The following is a 20,727-nucleotide window of genomic DNA, read 5'->3' as shown; positions in this document are numbered from 1 at the left end:
CCCTGTTATTGTGATTATGGACTTTTGTCAGGTAGCATTGGAGGAGGTTTCCACATGGAATGTGGGTTCTCTGAGCGTCTCACTCACTGTCACTGGACACGCCATTCATACTATGTGAATTGCCAATTTTTCACCTGTGAAATATACATCCTATGACAAAATTCATAGGCTTTTATCCAAATCACGTAGGTAAAATGATTAGTAAAACAAAATGTTACACAAAATAAGGTGTTGTTAATGCACATTGAAATTTTATCTATTCTGCAATCAGATAGAAATGATATATGTACGTGGTAGAAAATTAGAAAACTACAAATAAGAAAAACTTTTAAAAAGGCATTTCTACTCCTCAGATCATCAGTGTTAATAGCTTCTCGATTCTTGTTTCATAGATAACTTATATTTTATATTAACGTTTTATTTTTAGCAAAAATGAGATCATACTGTTATGTAGTCTGTTTCTTTTCACCATCAATCTCTACCTTTCCATTTCAGTAGATCTTAAAGCTGTTTTGTGGAAAGTAGTATTCCATCCGTGACTCCTTCAGGCGCCTCTGTCTAGCAAGGCTTGGCAGTCTGTTTCTTAAAGGGCCAGACAGTAAATATTTCAGGCTTTGCAACCTAAGAGGCAACACTGAGGATATTATGTAGGTACTTGTATAACCATTTACAGATGTGAAAACTGTCCCACTCCTGAGGTTGCCCACTCCTGGCAGGGAGCAAAGCCTGACCTGGGAATGTGAGCCTGGTCGGAGCTGTTCCAAGGGCCCAGGCTGGGGCCCCTCCCAGCAGCCCTTCTCCGTGAGGAACAGCAAGTGCCTGCCAGCCTCTTGCTTTGGGCTCAACAGAGACCTTTTCAGTTTACTGTAAACAAATCTCAATTTCTGTGATGAACGTTCCTTGGCATGGAACAGCCACAATCAGTTATTTTACACAGCTGAGGCCCTTCCACTGGGTGGAGACACTCCCAGAGGATGGGGTACCACCTTACCCAGTGGTCCTAGGGGTGTCACACTCAGCAGGATGGAAAGCCAAAGTACAGCCTCTGCGGGCCGGTAGTGTGAGCTGCATGCCATGTGGTGGGGGTCCCCAGGCCTGAGGACGCGGGGCGAGGCTGTTTAGCTTGGCTTTGGGGGAGTAAGTGTTCAGTCACAGGACAGTCAGCGCGTTTCTTTGTTTTACATAGAATTCGCTTTATAGTTCCTAGCACTGCTGTAATACTTACCCCAGACTGGGTGGCTTCGACAACAGAAATGTATTCTCACAGTTCTGGAGGGCAGAATTCTGAAATTGAGGTGCTGGCAGGGCAGGGCAGGGCTGCAGGCCCGCCCGAGGCTGCCAGGCAGAACCCCCCCGGCCTCTCCCAGCTCCTGCGGGCTCCACCATCCCTTGGCTCGCGGCTGCCTCCTCTTGTCTTGTAACTACACTTGGCTGCCTCCTCTTGCCTCATCTCCGCCTGCCTTCTCTGATGAGGACACTTGTGATTGGATTTAGGGTCTTGTCAGATAATCCAGGATGATCTCAGCTAAAGATCCTTAATTTGGTTATGTCTGCCAGACCTTTTTCTAAATGAGGTCACATCCACAGGTTCTGCTTGGATATATCTCTTTTCAGGTGAAGGCTACCATTCAACCCACTACTCATGCTTTCTCGAGATAAATGTGTTTTTTCCTTTCTCTCTTTTTAAGTTTAGATGTAATCTAGTCATGAATAAAATGCAGTTTGAGTGTAAGTGTATATCCCCGTATGTAACTCCCATGTCCTTTAAGGCACAGATCGTTTCCGAGAGCCCCTCGCAGCCAGCTTTCCCTCCCTCCCTGTTGAGGGTTTCGTGTGTGTCGCTGTCACTGCGGTGTAGTGTGGCCTGTGTGGGCCTTCATCAAAGCAGAACGCACTGCGTGCAGAACGCACCATCCTTCTGTATCTGGGCTTTCCCTCGGCGTTTCTCGCTGGGATTCATCCATGCTGATGAGTGTGCTGTAGTTCATTCTTCTCGCTGAGTCATCTCCCGTGGTCAGCTCACCGCACAGCTCGCTCATCCACTGATGTGTTGATGGACATTTGGGGTGTTGGCAGTGTGTGGCTATTATGCGTAAAGCTTCTTCGCCCCCAAAGGAGGTAGGGTATTTGAGTAAATAGATTTAAATATATTCTCTCAGTTAACATCCTCTTAATGAAAAAATAATTTCTCCAAACACTTTGCTGTCTCATCTAGGAGAAGCCTTTTACTTGGTTTTGCAAAGGTGAGCAAGTCTTGGTCTGAGGTTTTCGTTGTCAGTGCATTTGTTGCCCCCTGAGATGACGACGCCAGGTCCCAGGAAAGGCTGGGGTAACCAGGAGACCTGCCTGCAGTTACCCTAAGGAAATAGGAGACTCCTGTTGCGTCACAGGACTTGACACACCGCTGTGTAACACCGCCACTCCCACCTGCCATGCTGTTGGCAGCCGGCGGCCGTGGCTGCCCCTGCAAGCAGCCTCTGTGGCAGCCCAGCCTGTCAGCCTGTTTGCCCTAAATGTTCAGCCAAGTTCATGCCAAGCCCTATTCTGGTGAGGCGTTGCAGGGCAAGCCTGGAAGTGTCACAGCATTACCAGCCACCCCCGCTTCTGAACCTGCGTCTCCTGTTTTCACAAAGGCCAGCTCGGTTTGATTCTTTTCTAACCATGAGAGCAATGAAGGAAATATTCTGATGGTTTGTGACCATCATCACCAACAGGTTTTTAGGCTGGGATATTTTGTCTAAAGTGATTCAATTCTGGTGTTTATGAGACCTGTAGTTAAAAGAATATCGGGTTGGAGGGAAAATGTCAAATTGTCCATAGTTGTCTCTGAGCGGTTGCCCAGAAGGTCTTTCCGGTCGAGTAGAAAGGTTAAGCCTCAGGAACCAGTAGACACTGCATCTCTTCCCAAGTTTCACACTCCCTGCTCTGATGAGACTTGAGGGCACAGGCCTGTTGGTGGTGCCTTTGAGGGGAAAGGAGGTGGTTTCATTGTGGTTTTCTTTCTGGATGATTCTGTTGTTACTAATTAGGCTTGTTTGGCTCCAAGCATCCACTTAGCAAACCTTGCAGTTAGAAGAGGGAAACTGTTTTTTTTTTTACCTGGCTGATTATCTAAACTTAAGGAAAGCAAAGATGGCAGTTTTTGTGGTAGCCTTTTTCTACAAAAGGTCTCCTGTTTTACAACACCAGAGAGTATTGTGAAGACAGTATTTCTAATACAGATAGGTCTTTTCCAAACTAGTGTTCCAGTTTGGCATTGCGTCAGCATTTGTCAGTCCTCCGTCCCCCATTCCTCCCTACCCGCCCTCCCGCCATAGTAAACAGATGGTTGTCCTGGGGAACATTGCTGTGTGACACTGGGGGCAGGTCACACGGGGGGCGGCCCTCAGAGCAGTACAGGGACTGGGGAGTGCGCCTTGGTAGTACCTGGCGTGGACGGATGGGTGTGCAGGGCTGCAGCTGTGCCCCGATGCCTCTGGGGGGGAGGGGGCACTTGCCCTCACTGCCTATCCTGGCTGCTAGCCAGGCCTCTGATGGCCTCACTTTGTGTCCCACATGGCGACAGGGAGCTGGGGAAGGCAGGACCCTTGCACTCGGCACACGTGCCTCGCAGGCTGGGATGGGATGCAGGTCCAGGCTTAGGTTGTGGGCAGAGAACAAAGGGAGGAGGGGAAGTCATTCTTTGGGCTCCAGTGATTCTCTGGCTGGTGTTTCGTCCCACATGTCCCACATGTCCTGGGGTACCCTGGATCTGACTGCCTTGCTCTCCTCGCCTTGGTCAAAGGCTGAGCTGTAATCTTCTTGCTAATATACTCGCAGTCCATATGTAACTACTAAAATGAGCACATGCGTGCCGACCGGAACCGCTGTGCCTGCGCACAGGGGCACAGCCACCATGCGGAGCCGTGACTGGCAGAGGGACGCAGGTGGCCACAGGGAGAGACACACGTGACAGGCAGTCACACAGACCAGTAAGATTGGGTGGGCCTAGGAGCTCGATGGTTTGTTTTTTTGGGGGGGAGGAGAAGATGCAGGGGACTGGGTGCCCCTTGTGCTCTGGGTGAGGACATGTGTGGGGCAGCCTTTCTGCCGACTGCTTCACAGGGTCGTGCAGAAGCGGGCCTTCCCTGCCTGCTCATTGCTGCCGAGAGGCTGGTACAGGAATGTGGGCTTGTAAACGGGGGTGGCGACGTGGCTGAGGCGGCACGGCAGGAATGCCACCAGGGGGTTGGGGCTGCAGCACAGGACACACGGGGTCCCGGGTTTGCTGAAATGCCCACACGGTCAGAGCTGTCTGTCTGCACACCAGGCCAGGGCGAAAGAGGGAGGAGACATACACATGATCTCTGCTGTTAGAACACACGCTGTGGAGAAGAATTAAAAATACTGAGCTCTGTGGAAGCGAGTGTCTCACGCCTGCCTAGTGGCACTTGCTGTATCTGATCACGTGGGCGAAGGAATCTGAGCCGCTGGTTCTGTCTCCTTGAAACATGTCACAGGAGCGTTCTGCTTCATCTCTACCCTGTCGTCTGCTTTGTTGTGGCGTTTGAGTTTGCAGTTGTTTTCTAATGGGAAGATGTTCCTTGATATCTAAAATGTTATTCTTGTACAGAATCCTTTTATTATCTCTCCTTTGGTTTGTCCAGCTATGGCGTCATCCTGGGGATGGCATGAGCGTACGGATAGTTGCACAGAATGGGACGAACTGCAGGGACATGGCAGTCAGACCCCCCAGAAGGACCTGCTTCAGCAGAAGGCTTCCCTCTCGCCTTCCTTGGAAGGCTCCTCTTGTAAACAAGGCGCCTCATGTCTCGTGGAAGTTCTGGGTTCCCACCGGAGTTGCAGAGGCGATGGTTTGTATCTGAACCGAGTAGGAAAGTGTGAGGAATTGTGGGCAATATTAGCGTTTTCCACACAGTGACCTAGTGACCCAGTGTTTAAGGGTGTGTGTTGGGTACTCTTGTGTGTGCTTCTTCAGCTAATGTTTCTTGAGCACCTGCTCCCTGCCAGGCTGCTTCACGCTCTGGTGAAGGTGGTGAATGAACCCCAGCCCTGGCCTTGGCCTTGGGCCGTCACCCCCCCTTAGGACGGTGGTTTTGAGTCCTCAGCTCTCCTGGCTGCGTGGTCACATGGCCAGAAACCCAACAATAAAATAACAGTTCAAGCTTTTTCGAACCAACTGGCAGGAAAAGTGTCTAAGTCAAGTTTCCTGTGATGTCGGCCATCACTTCTTAATTTAGAAACTCTTATAAAAGCTCTACCTGAGAGTGTCATCGGACAGATTGAAGCATGTCCCACGGTAGCATCCTGCCACCAGCTGCTGCGTGTCTGCTCGCCACGCTCCGGAAGCGTGGACCTGGAGGAAACTCTGCCAGACAACAAAAGCGACCTGAGATCAGCAGCTTCAGCGCCTCTCAGTAGCGCTGGAGACTTGCTCCTGCTCTGTAGGCCGGTGGCTGAGGTTTACGTGGAGGGTTCGCACCCCTGCTCCTGTGGACGCCAGGGGCTGCACGCCAAGGTGATACCACCTGCTGTCCTGTCTCAGGGTACTGAGGTGGCACAGAGCTTTTAGGGGGTGGTGTGGCGGGTGGGCTAGTGAGGGGGCTGGGACACTGTGTACTCGGTACAGGGCCTTGGAGGGTGACAGCCAGTCTCATGTGAATGAAGCTCAGGGGTGGCTGAGACCCCCGAATGCTAAAAGGCCTCACGTGCCAACAGTGGTGCAGGAAATGGCAGCCACCTTCCACGTGCATGAGGCTGGGTCACTTGTTCATACACCTGTGGGAACAGTCAGATGAAGGCAGGATTGTCCCATCCATTCCTCAACTGCCCCACCCCCGGCTTCTAGCACCATGGGAAACACTTCCACAGTGTGCTGTCACGGCACCACCAGGGTCCATCTGTTGTCCTGCTGGGGACATTTGAGCTGTTTGCAGGTTTTGTGTGAGTCTGTGGGTGTGACATGGCTTTGGTGGTCTGTGTGTGGTGTCAGTGGGGTAAGTCTAGAATGGCGCATTCTGTGCCCACTGCTCCTTGCTCCCAGGTCAGGTCCGGGCCTGCCTGGCCTGGCCACTTCTCCCAGGAACCCCACAGCATGCTGAGTGCCCAGCTGCCAGCCTGGGTGGCACATCTTGTTGTCACTTTGGGTCAGAGGTGGCTCTTTGCCAGCCTGCAGTTGCAAGTGGCAGGATCTCACCATTTGGGGGAGTAAAGTGATGAGAGCAGATGGCTCCTCAGAGGAGGACAGGACGCACACTGTGGAAACCAAGGTGTGCTCATTGAGAACTCCAGGTAACACAGTGGTTTTTCAAGAGAAACATTTAGGACATCACAATCAGGGCTCTCCGTCCTCAGCCACACCTTCCAAGCTTGACAGATGGCTGGTGAAGGCTGATGTGGATTGAGCACTTGCCCAAAGTTCTTACTATGAGAAGGAAGGGTTCATTTCCATATTTATAGATTGGGAAACTTCGCTGTATCTGACCACATACCCAGGATTATTAACCAGTTAGGCCATTGTTTCTGAAATGTCCTGACAGCGACCCATTGTGAGAAAAGCCATGTATATCTCTGCCCTAAACATGCTGTACACACACTGAAAACATGTTCACAAAATAACTCTTCATGAGATGGTGAATGTACGTAATGCCCCCTGATATTTTTTGTTCTGTTTTATTTCACTTTTTAAAAAATGGCTGTTCAACATGCTAAAATGATTCTGGGATTGACCCGGGTTGGGGAAACCCCCAGCAAGTGATCTGCGTCTGTATAACACACTTCCCAAATTGCTGCTTAGCTTCCATATCTCTACATTGATGAAATGTCTGTTCATGTCTTTCATCCATTTGCTAATTGGACTGTTGTTTACTGTAGTTTTGATTATTTATTTTACATACAAGTCCTTTGTCTGACTTGTGATTTGCGGATATTTTCTGCCTTACCTGCAGTTTGTCTCTTCACCCTATAAGCTAGGTCTTTCACAGACAGAAGTTTTTAATTTGTTGAGATACCATCTTTCCTCTGTGGATTGTACTTTTGGTGTCACATCCAAGAACTCTTTTCCCTAGCCCTCGATCTTGAAGATTTTATCCCATTTTGTTTCCTAAAATTTTTATAGGTTTTCTTAGCTTATTACCTAAGCATTTCATCTTCATTTGGAACAATTGCAAATGGTATTGTGTTTCTATATGTTCGCTACTAGTTTGTTAGAAATACAGTTGATTTTTGTGTGTTGATCTGGTATTCTGCTCTTGCGGAACTCATTATTTCTAGCAGTTTTTGGTAGATTCCTTGCAATTTTCACATCATCATCAAATACAGGGGTCCTGCCGTATCTGTGGCTTTCGAATCTGCAGATTCAATGAACTGCAAATTGAAAATATTTTTTAAAAATGTTACATTGTTGCTTACGTGTACTATGTAGTCAGTCCTGTGATGGTTGCTGCATCTGCACCGAACTTGTACAGACTTCTTTTCTTGTCATTATTCCCTAAACAATACAGTATCACAACTGTTTACATAGCATTTACATTACATTAAGTAACAATCTAGAGTGATGTGGGTAGGTTACATGCAAATACTCTACGCCCTTTTATACGCAGGACTTGAGCACCCCTGGATTTTGGTGTCGGTGATGGGGGCGCGAGTCCTGGAACCAGTTACCTCCTGCATATCAAGGGAGCACTGTAGAAAGTTTTATGACTTTATTTCTTCCTTCCCAATCTGGATGCCTCTTAGTTCCTTTTCTTGCCTATCGCTGTGGTCCATACTTCCAATGTGATGTCTAATTGCAGCGCCGGCAGGGGCCATTGTGTTGTGCCTGATCTTGGGGAGAAAACGTTCCGTTTTGCAGTGTTACGAATGACATTGGCTGTAGGCTACTCTAGATGTTCCTTATCACACTGAGGATATTGCCCTATACGCCTGTTGTGCTGAGAGTTTTTATCGTGAGTGTTGAATTCTGTTAAATATTTTTTCTGCATCAGTTATTATGATTGTAATTTTTCTTCTTTAGCTTGTTAATACGGTGGATTGCATTGATTAATTTTTGCATGTTTACCCAGGCTCGCGTATTCTATATTTGTTACCACAAACATAACTGGATGCATCTCTCTCACCTTGATGAGAAGGTCAATGTGGAGGTCACACCAAAGTAATAGATTTCCCGCCTTTGTCCTACGCTGCAGGGTACATACCTCCTGACCTGAGCAGCCGCCTAGTGGGTGGGTTTTGTGTCCCAGGACCTCTCTAGGGAGTGTTGTAGTAAATCGCCCTGTGCCCGCCTTCTCCTGTCCTCATCCATGCATCTTGGGGCACATCCAGCAGTGGGATGGCTGGGTTGCAGGGTGTACGTGATACTTCGGGTACTCCATAACCCCTTTCTTGAGTGCTGTCCTCTGCCGCATTCCCAGCAGAAATGCACAAGGTGTCTGGGTCCTCTTTCCGATCTTTTCCCTCCACTTTGTGTGTTTGTCTCCTTCTACGTGGATCAGCCTTAGCGGATGTCCCAGACGAAGCCCTCCTCTAGGCAGCGCTTCAGGGCTATTATTGGTAGTTGTTTGGTTGTGTGCCTTTCGTTTCTCTGTCTCCGTTCGTCGCGTTTAGTCTAAATTCCTTCTGTGTAGACAGGTGTTTTTCTTACTATGTTTTATCAGCCCCCTTTTACCTCCCACATTCTGAGAGCTGTGTGTTTACCTTTAATTTAATGTATAGTTTGTGGAGGGTGCTGTTCAGGTTCAAGTTGTTGTCCTTTCAGTCATAGTTGTGGAGGCCACAGCTCAGCTCCAGGTCCAGTTGCCGTTACTAGTTGCAGGGGGCGCAGCCCACAATCCCCTGCGGGAGTTGAACCGGCAACCTTGTGGTTGAGAGGACGCCCTCCAACCAACTGAGCCATCCGGGAGGCAGCTCAGCTCAAGGTGCCGTGTTCATCGTTGCAGGAAGTGGAACCCACCATCCCCTGCGGGACCTGCAGCCTTGTGGTTGAGAGCCCACTGGCCCATGTGGGAATCGAACCGGCAGCCTTCAGAGTTATGAGCATGGAGCTCCAACCACCTGAGCCACTGGGCCAGCCCTTTGTTTGCATTTTTGATTGATAAAGAAGCTGATAGCTTTTCTTCTACTTATTGGCCTTGTGCGATTCCTCTTTGTTAAGTGCCTACGTCTCCTGTCCATTTGTGTATTGGTTGGTTGTCTATTTTTTTTATTGATTTATAGAAGCTCTTTATATATTTTTTGGATAAGAGCTGTTTGTCAGGTCTGTGTGTAGGAAATATTCTCTTCTCTTTTTTTTGTGGGAAGGTGACCTTTAATGAGCAAAACTTTCTACTTTAAAAGTGTCCGAATTTCAAAACTTTTCCTTTATGGTGTTTCTGGTTTAAAAGATCTGTCTTTACCTTGAAGTTGTGAAGCAGTTCTTCTGTATGTCTAGTAGCTTCATTGCTGTGCCTTTTACATTTAGATCTGTAATCTGTCTGGCATTGATTTCCGGGCATGGTGTAAGGTGGGGATCATGTCGTGTTTTTCCATTGGATGCCCAGTTGTCCTATCACCACTAATGGACCCAACTGGCTTTCCTGCCTATGGCGCCTCTGTGGTCATAAGTTAGTGTCCATTAGTGGGGACCAGACCGTTTCTGGCTCTGTTCTGTTGATCAGCATCATGGTGTTTTAATAGTTGCTTCCGTTTTTAAATAATTTGGACTTTAATTTTGAGGTTCTTTCTTTTCAAGTTTATTTGCTTGAGTTTTTAAAAAGACTTTCCCTCTCTTTTCTCACGACAATTTGGGCTTCTGCACAGTAGTCGTTTCATGCTTTCACATTGCTGCTCTCCTAGGGTGGGCTCATTTCCTGGTAGCAAGTCTTTTCCTGCCCTTGGGCTGCAGAGGTTCCCAGATTTCTTGAGCTTCATTGAAGATTAGTGAGGACCCTATAGGGCTTTTGTGATGGCCGTTACAGCTTTCAAATTCTTGTATTAAAACATTGTCTTAAAAAGTATAACAAAATTTTTAAATGTTTTGTTCATTAAAAAGTAATAAACTATTACATACAATTTTTTATAGAAAATAACTATTTTACAAAAGAAATCACAACAATTTAGCGGAAAAGTGTCATTGTTTTATATATTTGCAAGTCTCTTAATATCTGGCTTAAATAAAAGACAGCTAGACACTGCTGCCTGAGTCTGCACTCCATCTATTGCATTCTGCTGTTTTGTTTAAAGTGTATGGGAAAAAATCCAGCCTCTCACAGCCCTGTAGGAGGAAAGGGGAGACATAGAAGCCGTTCTCACGTGGTGGTGGGTTCTGCCTTGACAGGAAGTGCAGCCCAGGCTCTGAAAGCTCTGTTGGCACTAGAGCCCCATCAGTGTGTTCCGTGCATGGTGTTCTGTGCGTGTTTTCCTGTGTGTGGTTTTGTAATATCCCATATTTGGTCATTTGGAAAATGCTGGTTCACTGAGTTATGCAGATCTTCCAAATGTTGACACATTTCATTGCACATTATTTAAAAAATAACCGTTTTATATCACCACTGATCTCCTTAAAATGTCCTTTAGCATTGGGATGCTGGTAAGCTAATGGAGATGGATACAAGTTTCCCAAAATACAGATTTCACTTGAAAGCTCACATTTTATTTTTGGCCACAACTGCTGTTAATTTTCCTTGAAGTGATAGGCTCAGTTTGTTCATTTTTGAGAAAGTAACTGCTGGATACCCAGTTCTTAATAATAGTTTGTCTGAAAGAATTTTTCAAGTAAGACTTGTGTTCCATGAAAATGCAGTCAGTTGAGCTAGCGACTCACATACTTGCAGGAGTCTTTCTTCTGATAAGTATTATGCTTTGATATGCAGCAGAAGTGCTTCACACAGACTTCCATCCTGTCAGAGATTCAAGGTTTGCAGTTCAATACAATTTGTATTTGTGCTGCTTTATCAAGGAGAGTTGTCCGTGACACTGGCTTGTTTCCCCAGAGGACCCCGCCTTCTTCCCGGGGCTGGGCCACCGGCACCTCGGGCCAGGCAGGTCACTCTTGGCATTGTTATGAAAATGGTGTTGGCCTCCCAGGCCCCCTGTAGGGCTCCAGGCGACCTTCAGGGCCCACAGATAACACAGAACCCCTACCCTGGAGGAGGCGGGGCTGTCCATTCTACCCACCTTTATGGAGTAAAGACCGAGGGAAGCCATCTGCATGCCAGGGCTGCAATCTGGGTGTGGCCAAGGTCTGTAAAACTTTTTTATGGACACTGAAATTCTGATTCCATGCAATTTTTACATGTCACGAAATATTAGTCTTGATTTTCTGTTACACCCAAGGATTTAAAATATAAAAACCTATTCTTAGCTCTTATTGCTTACACAAAAGGGGAGATGACTGGCTTTGGCCTGAGACTGTAGTCTGCTGTTCCGGTTGGGGGAATCCCAGGGGTGATTAACTTAACTTTCTGCATGCATGGAAATGTCTTCAGTTTGCGCTTACTCTGATTGGCAGTATGGCTAAATTTGGTATTTTGGTGTGGAAATAATTTTCTTAGGACCGGGGTTCCATTGTCATCTGGCATTCATAGAGTTGATGAGAATTCTGAGGCAGTCAGAATCTCACTCCTTCGTGGAGTACCTTGGCGCTGCCTCCCCCCCCCCCCCCGCACCCCACCCCCACCCCTTAGTGGGCGGGATTTCTGGAGGCCAGGCGAGGTTATGGCTCAGCGCATTTCTGTTGTGTGCCCTCACATTCCTTCCCTTTAAAGAGGCATGTCCTCGGCTGTTTTCTTTTACTATTTCTTTGGTAATGTCTTTGCCTTTTTATGATGGTGGGTTTTTGGATTGAGTCTCCAGAACTTGTTTTCTCTTATCTTAAAATTTCTGATCTTTTACTCTCTCTCCTTAAATGTTTCTACTCTACAAGCCAAGGTTGCTTCTAATCCTTTGTTTCTTTTTTGTAGCAGCCTGCTGTGTCCCCTGTGTGTGTCCCCTGCAGTCTAAGTGGGGCTTCCCTAGGTTCTCTGCATTCCTTCTGGGAGGTGCACTTGTTCACCGTGGTCTTCCTCGCAGGCGCCTGTCCTCTTCCTGTGGTTGCAGCTCAGCTGGGCCTTCTTTTGCCACCTGCTGTGCGTGGCCTGTACCCAGGCGGCCAGGGCTGTTGACCCTGCATCCTGCTCCGCTGTGCTCTCCCTCGCAGAGCAATTCCAGCCGGCTGGGCCCACGGTGCCTGTGGGAACTTTCCCAGGCTGTGCCTTTTCCCACTCGGATTCCATCTCTGATCCACGTGAGGCCAGTAAACATGCCTTGTGATTCCCCATAGTTTCCTGCTGTTAGCTTGCCACTTGACATGGCAGGATCAGGCTACAATCCCTAGGAGTTTTGCTAAACTCCAGGCGTTACAATAGTGCTCATCACCTTCCTGCATCGGGTTTTGTCTCGGAGGAGCCTTTCTCACGTGTGCCACGTCTGCCCGCATAGAGCAACTTGCAGTACGATATTGTGTGTAGAGAAGGGAAGGCAGTGGTATTTGGGATGGTCAGCTTAGACAGGCCTGCCCATGCTTGTGGGGTGTGGGTGGGGGCTGGGTCTGACGGCACCTCTCACACTGAAGCACCTTTGGGAAGGAACACACTTCGTCATCCTTGTCCAGAGGCCTTGTCACATTGGTCCTGCCAATCCTTTGCGCAGTGGTCTCTCTAAGCTCACAAATGCAGGGTCCCAGGGCAGGTGAGAAGAAGACTCTACCAGGTGGATATCACATGGAGCTTGTGTGGGCCACTTGTGAGGTGCACAGGTACAGAGCTGAATGGGCTGTGTTGCCCTGGGGGGCGGGGGGCTGGCTGCAGACAGCTGCTGGTTCCCTCCCCGGCTGGGCTCGGACAGGGGCTGCTGCTCGGTGCTTGGCAGTCCTTCAGCCGGCAGCATAGCACAGTGCCTTCATTTCAGGGAACGTGATGACGTCTCTTTAGAAAACTCACCCCACTCCAGGCTCTCTTGAGTGCATTCCCGAATGGTGTCCATGCCCCCAACAGCCTGTGAAGCTGGAACAGCTGCCATTCATTTTGGAGGTGCAGGAACAGGGCCTGCATCCAGCCGCTTGTCCCCGTGCAGGAGCTGGTCAGTGCCAGGGAAGGGTGCAGACAAGCTGTGCTCTCCGTGGCCACCTTTGCACTGCGCTGCAGACATTTCCCAGGTGCTCAGCTTCCAGTCTGCCTGTGTCCCAGGGCGCCGTGGGGGGTTTGGTTCTGATGTGAACTAGAGCGTCCCTGCGTTTACAGTGGATTTGTTCTGATACTGGAAGGGATTCAGGCTGCACTCACAAACTGTCTGATCAGGGACAGCCAGGTCACCTCCTGGGAGAAAATGGTCTTCTGGGGGGAAGATTTGGGTAGTCAGCTGTGGAGCATGTTGATCAGAAAGCCCCAGAGCCCAGGTTCAGACAGCCTTGGAAATTTCTAGAAGGGAGGACTGACAGCCTGAAGACTGTCCACTGTGACAGCTGTCAGGCAGTCCCAGCCTCTTCCTGGGTTTAACAGTGAATGCACAGCATTGAGTGGGGAGGCCTGGGTGTCCCAGCAGCCCCCACCCTCACAGGATCCGCAGAAGAAGCAGTGCTCTCGAGCCTGGCTCCTGACATGAGGGTTAAGCCCTTCTCGGGGCCTCACAGTGCGATGACACCCCCTAGGAGGAAGTCTGTGGGGATCTGCACCACCCCCTCGGCTGGCATGGCCACTTCCTGCAGCCGAGGGAGAAGCGTACCGGGTGGAAAGGGACATGCTGGGGTGCAGCCCGAGAGGCCTGCAGCTCTGGGAGGGTTGAGATGACCCAGCAAATGGAGGAGGCCAGAGGAGCAGCGGAGCCTTTGCTCTTACCTAGTTTGTCGTGATAGATAACAAAGTTAGGGTGGCCCAAGCTCCCTTTGGCCATGGACTCTGCAGAGACGCCTTGTGAGGCAGGGGATACGTCCATCCAGTGCATCCAGTTCTCCTGCCGTTCGGTGGGTGCAAAAGTCATCGCCGTTTTTGCGATTATTTTTAACCTTTTAAACTGCGATGACTTTTGCACCAACCTAATAGGAGCTCAACTGGAATGCGTCACTGGCAAATCTGAACTCTGTCTCTGTCGTTCCCAGCTCTCGTGACCCCTTTTTCAATGATTGCTCCTAAAGCTAGGAGTCTAGTGTGCTGGGGTAACCAGGCCCTGCGGAACAGTAGTCAGCCTTGTCCTGTATTCCTGATCAGTGCTGACTGCTGGGTGTGTGTACCCAGTACCAGGCCCTAACTCGAGGATCCTGGGAGTGCGGTGCCTCGGTGGTCTTGTCTGTCGTTGGGAAGGTGGGCTCAAGGGACACGGTTTACAGCAAAACAGTGTTCAGGAAGGATTCCTACCCTACCTGCGGGGTTCCCAGTCCTTCAGGGTTGTGGGGGGGGGTGAAGCTCGAGGACAGCAGCCTTTTCAGGGGTGAGTGAGGCCCGTGGGTCAGGGCAGGACACACCGTGCGTGGCCAGCTGCCGACACGTAACGTCCCTCAGGCCGTCCTGGTGAGGTGTGGACCCGCCTTCACTCTGTGACACATCACATGGAATTAGCCGGTAGGTTGTTCACAAAATAAAAATAGTGGTGATTGTCTCCTGGTAGCAAGGGACAGCTGCCGGTAGTAGGAGGAGTGTGTGCCAAAGCCTGGGTGAAAGGAATTGGACCCAAAGATGGGTCCCTTGAGGCTGCAGTGTTTTAATTTTAATGCTGACAATGGCAGCCATGACAGGCTCCATCGGTGGACTGTTCCCGGTGTTTCCGACTTCACGGTTCACAGTACACAGAACTGGGGTGCACCATTGAGCGACGAGTTTGGGGGCTTATCCTGGACTCTGAGGCCGTGGTGTTTCCTGTGCAGTTTCATGTCTGCCTCCGAAGTCAGCCCCGCTGTAAAGCCAGCCTGTGAAACACCTCACCCTCCAGACTCTGAGGGCGCTTGGAAAAGGGAAGAAATCCTGGAGGAGCAAGCGCAGAATTCACGTCACCATTTTCTCTGGCCCCGTAGCTTCCGCGGTTGCTTTTACAGATAAACAGGCTTTGGAGGTTGGGGGCAGTTGTTCTGGACACGTCCTAATGGCTTCATCCTGCTGGTAGCCATTGTGCTGCCTTTCCCAGGGGGGAGAGGTGGGCGTGCGGGAAGGAGGCAGGCTTCTGAGTTGAGGGGCCTCAACCCTCCATCTTGAATAGAGACCACCCAGCAGAGCCCGCTCCGGGACACCGAGGGAAATCGGTTGTTTGGAGAAGGAAGTGGCTGCTGTGTGCTCTCCTGGTCAAGGTGCTGCGAAGTGGGCGGTGAGATCACACCCTGGAACCACGGGTCCGCGCTGTTTCCACGCCGGTGCTGTTCCCAGTGTCTCCTGCACGTTCTCCCCAGACTCACGTGTGTTCATATCCAGGGACTGGAGGGTTGAAGATACCATGACTGCTTGGCTCAGTTTTTCCATCATGAGGGCAGGCAATCAGGATTTTAAAAAATTTTCTGGATAATCTTTAAATTTCTGCCGATGAATTCCCAGACAGCCGTGAGCTTCAACAGCTGTCTCTGCATCAGACTCTGCGATGCCATTCCTCCAGGCTAAGATGTTCCAGTTCTGTAGAGGAAAATGGGAGGAGAAAGTAGAACTCATCATTTCAGGGGGAGATAGGAAGTGTCATTTCTGGCCTCAGCCATTGGAGCAGTGGATGGAAATACCCTGTGTACCTGCATTGTGTGCTGGGGGAGGAAGTGCCAGGGAGTGAATGAAATTCTTAGGTCAGTTAAGCACCAAGAGGATGAAATTTTATCAGTTAATATGGAAAAATAAGACAGGATCTCCAGAAGGATGGGGAAGGGCAGATTGGTCTTCTGCCCACAGGGAGCAGGACGAGTAGGGAACTGCTTCTTACAGAATGAATCCTAGGTGAGTTAGTTATACAAATTACTCGTCCAGAATAGCAAAGCACAAAAGCATGTGACTGTGGGAAAAGGAGATGAAACCATGCATGTGATTTGGTTTATATAAAATATTTTCTAACACCGACAGTGAAACTAACGCATGAAAAGGAAGAGGATGGCTTTAGGAAGACGGAGTAGGTGTGCTTTTCCCTGGTCCTCCTGCTAAGTGATGCGATGTGTGGGACACGCACAGGAGGGCTGGGAAGTAGGGAGAGACGGGCAGTCTGTGTTGGAGGAACGTCCACGTCAGGCACAGTCTGGTCAGGTCCGCGTGGCCACAGCAGATGTGGCAGGAAGTCAGTTCTCTGCACGGGTCCCAGGGAGAGGTCACTGTGTGCCACACAGGGCCACCGGGGAGAGCACCAGAAGATAGGAGTGAGAGGAAAGTCTCGGCCAGAGCCTTTGTTGGGCTTTCTGTAGGAAGGCAAGGCAGGACAGGGTGAGCGGTTCGGGATTGGCTGGTTTGAACAATTCTGTGGACTGTGGCTATAGGGTGGCCTGTATTGCCTGGTGGCTGGGACCGTGTATGTCAGGGGAAGTCATGTGGTTGTGAGACGGTCTGGTTGGTGGTTTCGTGTGTGAAAGGCGTGCCCACTTCAGGCGCTCTTTGCTGTCTCTAAGGAAGGGCTAGTCCTGTGAGGGACAGTGTCTCCCAGACAGCAAGCTTTTTAAGATGTCAAAACATCATAAAATACAAAAAAATAAAACCATGAGGAATACAGCATGTGTCCTGGGATTTCCTGGGAAATGCAGGGGCTGGCTCAGCAGGTAGGAATTGGGCGTTAAAACTGCCAGAACATTCTCTGAGGACTCCTTCAGAGGCATCGCATGGCTGCTTTCTGAACATTTTATTCGGGAGAAGTTGGTTAGTTAATTGAGAGTGTTGGTACTTGCTGTAAAGTATAAATTCTCACCTGACCTTCTGTCTAGGCGGCGGTGTGGGAAGGGAGCTGCTTTCCCAGGTGGCGGGTGGTGTTGAGGCCGGGACGGTGGGTGGGCACGATCTGTAGGACCTGAGGGGCAGGCGCTGCACCTCGGTGTGACCTTGCTTACGTGGCACGGCCACTGCAGAGCATGTGTGGCACCCAACCATGAAGAGCAGGACCGCAGCCGCTGGGCCCCGGCCTGCAATCTGAGGGTGGGTACTGGCCACTGCTGCTCAGAAGCATGGCCATCGCCTTGGTAGGTTGATCCTTTCTGCAGCCAAGGTATGCTTGCCCCACTGTGTCCTCCTTTATGTCATGTACATGTTGTTCCTGCCAGTGTTGACTGGCTGGTGTTTCCTCAGTGGTTTCTTTCTGGGCCAGTCTGAACAGCTGGTTAGGTTTGGTTCATTCTGTTGCATGAGTTTGAGATTGCCTGGATTTTGTTTGAGTTCAACACATCTTAACCTCCTTTGTCTTCTCTTTGGAAGCAGACGGTTGACGACGAAGCGATGGCCGTATAAATGAAGATCAAGTGAGGGGAGAAGAACGATGCCCAAGGGTGGGTGTTCTAAAACACCACAGCAAGAAGAATTTTCTCTCAGCAACGACATGGTGGAGAAACAAACGGGGAAAAAGGTAACACCCTGGTCTGGCTCTTCTCCTTCCTCCACCCCCCACCCTCCCTCCTCCTCCTCCTTTTCGTCTTCCCTTCCTCCCCACCCGTCTCTCCTCCTCACACTCACCTGTCCTCAGCCTATTCACTGTGTCTAAACAGGCATAAGGCCTGAGAATGTCGCCTTGACCACTCAGGTTGTCTGTCTGCAGCAGTCATGTCCTTTCTCGGTCCCACCTTTGTTAGGCCTCCCTCTGCAGCTGCAGGGGAGAAGGTGCTGGTGGGTGGGTCGGTGTGGAGAGGCATGATCTTGCCAAAGAGGTCTTGCTTTCTTTTAAGGGTATGTTTATTATTTGGGGCCCAAAGTTAGTCTTTAAACACTAGGTTTATGTTTGAGATAACCTCAGTTTGCCCCCACATTTCTGTCCCCAAGACCATAGGATTCCTGTGATGGTTTCAGTAAGATTGAATCTGACATTTAACCGTGGTGGGAGCCGCAGTGTGGAGCTATAGGCAGGCAGAGGCTTCAGCCGTAGAGGCACACGTGTCTGAGGCGTCTGGATGGCCTGGGAGCGGCTCGGGGTGCACGTGGACTGCCGTGTCCGTGAGCAGATGCAGCCAGTGGGCACTGCCCTGGGAGCATGGGAACTCCCACTCCGTGTCTGCGAGCCCCAAGTGTGGGACGCTTTCACACTGATACTATCTCGGTTCCCTGGTCTGTGTGTGCATTTTCCTTGTACGAGGATTGCTTAGCTGTGGGCACAGGATGGGGGAGGTGCCCACCTGCGCCTCGCTCCTGTGCCGGAACCCCACCCAGCTGCTTTCTCTGCCTCCAGGCTGCTGTCCCCACTGGCCCAGATCTCCACAAGGTGGAATCAGGGCTGGGCCTGCCCACGAGGGTTTCCCAGCCAAGGCTGACTCAGAAAAAGACGCACCGGCAGCGCACGCCTCGGAGATAGCAGCTGCGTGGGCCTTGTGGGCACCCAGTCCAGGGGCCGTGGGCAGGCCTCCCGCTCACGTTCCGACAGGGGGCTCATTCCGGACTGTTTGCACTATTTTCTTTTACTTGAGAACAGAGACTCAAGGGGACTGAACTGGCTCTGGCGTGGTCGGTGCAGGCAGCGTATGCACGTGGATTGACTTTGTTTGTTTTCTCAGTAAGGTAGCTTTGTACTGTTTTATTTTTAAACTACTCAGAGTGAAGCCAGACATTTTCCTCATGGAGGGAGACAAATACTAACACTGAAGATGCCACATAAATGGAGCCAGGTGCTCAGTGCAGACAGGCTCTTCCTCGGGGCCTCCGCTCAGCAGACTACAGAATCCCGGGACGTCCAACCTGGAAGGAGCCTGGAAGGAACCAGCAAGCCCTTCATGGCTGAGTGTGTTGTGTGCACAGAAACCAAGGGCTGCCGTGGTGTCTGAGGCCACTGAGTAAGAAATGACCCCGTGGCCCCCAGGTTGGGGCCCTGTCACAGCAGCCCTTCTCCCCGTCTCACGGAGGATCCTTCTTGTCTCGTCACACGCCGCTCAGAGAGGAGGTCGCACAGCGCTCAGGGTTACCCTGAAGGTTACGTGGCAGCGGAGGCCATTTTCTTTGTGCTAGACGAGTGGTTCTCCGAGTGGCTTCTTGGACCAGCAGCATCAGCACCACCCGGGGACCTTATAAGAAAGTGCCGATGTTGGGTGCCTACCCTCTTTAATGAACCCTCCGGGGACATGGTGGGTGCACTTGGTCTGGGAACTGCCCAGGTGCCGTGTTCCCACAGGCTGCGACATCCAAGGTTCCCTTCACTCTCCTTAGACGGAACCCCTCAGGGCTGGTCTGAGAAGTAACACTCAGCCTCCTCACAGGCCCACCTCTCCTGGGGGGGAGGGATGAGGCCCGTCTCCAGAGGTGGCCTTCTCAGCGCTATGAGTGGGCGGCTGTGACCCTGTGACCCCCTCCCCCTTCATCCAAGGAGTAATTTCAAAAGTGACCTCAGTTTGGAAGCTGGAAGGGGCGTGGTTAATGGGGCCTTGACTTGTAGCGGCTTCATCCTGTGGTTTTATGGGCAGTTCTAGGACAAGGCCCCAGGAAACGGCGTCTGCAGGGCTGTGGGTCCCTGGGCTCTTTCTGACCCTAGGGAGCGCTGGGAGCACCTGGCTGCACAAATCCAAAAGAAATCTGCTTAAGAAAGGGCAGAAAGTTATGTCCCGATAATGAAATCACAGAAAGAGTGACGGTGGGCCCAGTTTCCACGGATCCCAGGCCCCTGAGAGTGTTGGCTCTTTTCAGGCTTCTGGTAGGCTTTCTGGGGGCAGCACAGTCTCTAGTGAAGTCAGGCTATTGTCATTTCAGGTGGACTCCTGTCGTCTCCATGACCCGGAGAGTCTTGGCTGCTGGGATTTCTTTCTGTCTGTTTTGCGAGGGCAGAGAGGGAAATAGAGAAAAACACAGAGAAAATGAGATGTGCGAATCTTGGGTTCCCTTGCATGTCACTTACAGGTTTCTGCTCACTTATCACAACTGCTGACTCCACTTGAGCAGCACCTGCTGCCCTACACCTCCCCTTACATGACGTGATCTTTGTAGCATTTACTCCCCTCTGACACACATGCATTTGCTTGTCTCGTAATCTCTTCCCATCATAAGTAAGCTCTGGGAGGCTCCACTTTGTGTTCCGCAATGCTGAGTACACTGGGCACTCACTAGGCATTATTATGCAAATGGTGACACCCTCAGATGATCAAATCAGATTTCCAACTGAAGGCAGGGCTGGCCTTTGAGAATAAGAGGCACACAGATTGCAAAAGGAGTAAAGCTGTCTTTCCTCCCAGACAACATGATTATCTGTGGAGAAAACCCTGAGAAATCGACACAAAAGCTCCAAGAACTAAGGAGTGAGTTTAGCAAGGTTGCACAATATAAAGTCAGTATGCAAAATATATTTCTGAATACTATTAATAAACAATTGGTTATTAAAATTTAGAAATACACTTATAATAGTGTAAAAAATATGGATTATTAAGGGATAAATTTGATGAAAGATGTGCAAGACCTGTACCCTGAAAGCTATGAAGAAACATTTCTGAGAGAAATTAGGCAGACCTAAACAAATGGAGAGTTATACCATATTCATTTGTCAGAAAAATCAGTATTGTTTAGGTACCATCTTTCCCCCAATATAATACTCAGAATTATTGGGCTGTTGGCTAAGAATTGATAAGCTGATTCCAAAGTTCACATGGAAATTCAAAGG

General features: G+C 50.0%; 1 protein-coding gene across 5 annotated transcripts in view; it reads left to right on the top strand.

Annotated features, from left to right (window-relative positions):
* Positions 1-20,727, top strand: part of ANKRD11 (ankyrin repeat domain containing 11) — a 200,676-nt gene that overhangs the window by 141,186 nt on the left and 38,763 nt on the right. For 2 of the 5 annotated variants that reach the window (XM_081031728.1, XM_081031727.1), the window contains one exon: positions 17,361-17,508. In XM_081031728.1, coding sequence (XP_080887854.1) covers positions 17,422-17,508 — 87 coding nt within the window. In that variant the 5' untranslated portion in view covers positions 17,361-17,421. Of the gene's footprint in view, positions 1-17,360; positions 17,509-18,682; positions 18,920-20,727 lie in introns of those variants that run through there. The other 3 variants (XM_081031730.1, XM_081031729.1, XM_081031726.1) reach the window with 3 other exon arrangements.

Source organism: Rhinolophus hipposideros, assembly GCF_964194185.1.
Source record: "Rhinolophus hipposideros genome assembly, chromosome: 21".
In the NCBI taxonomy this organism is placed as follows: Eukaryota; Metazoa; Chordata; class Mammalia; order Chiroptera; family Rhinolophidae; genus Rhinolophus; species Rhinolophus hipposideros.
This window is presented reverse-complemented; position numbering and strand designations above follow the sequence as displayed.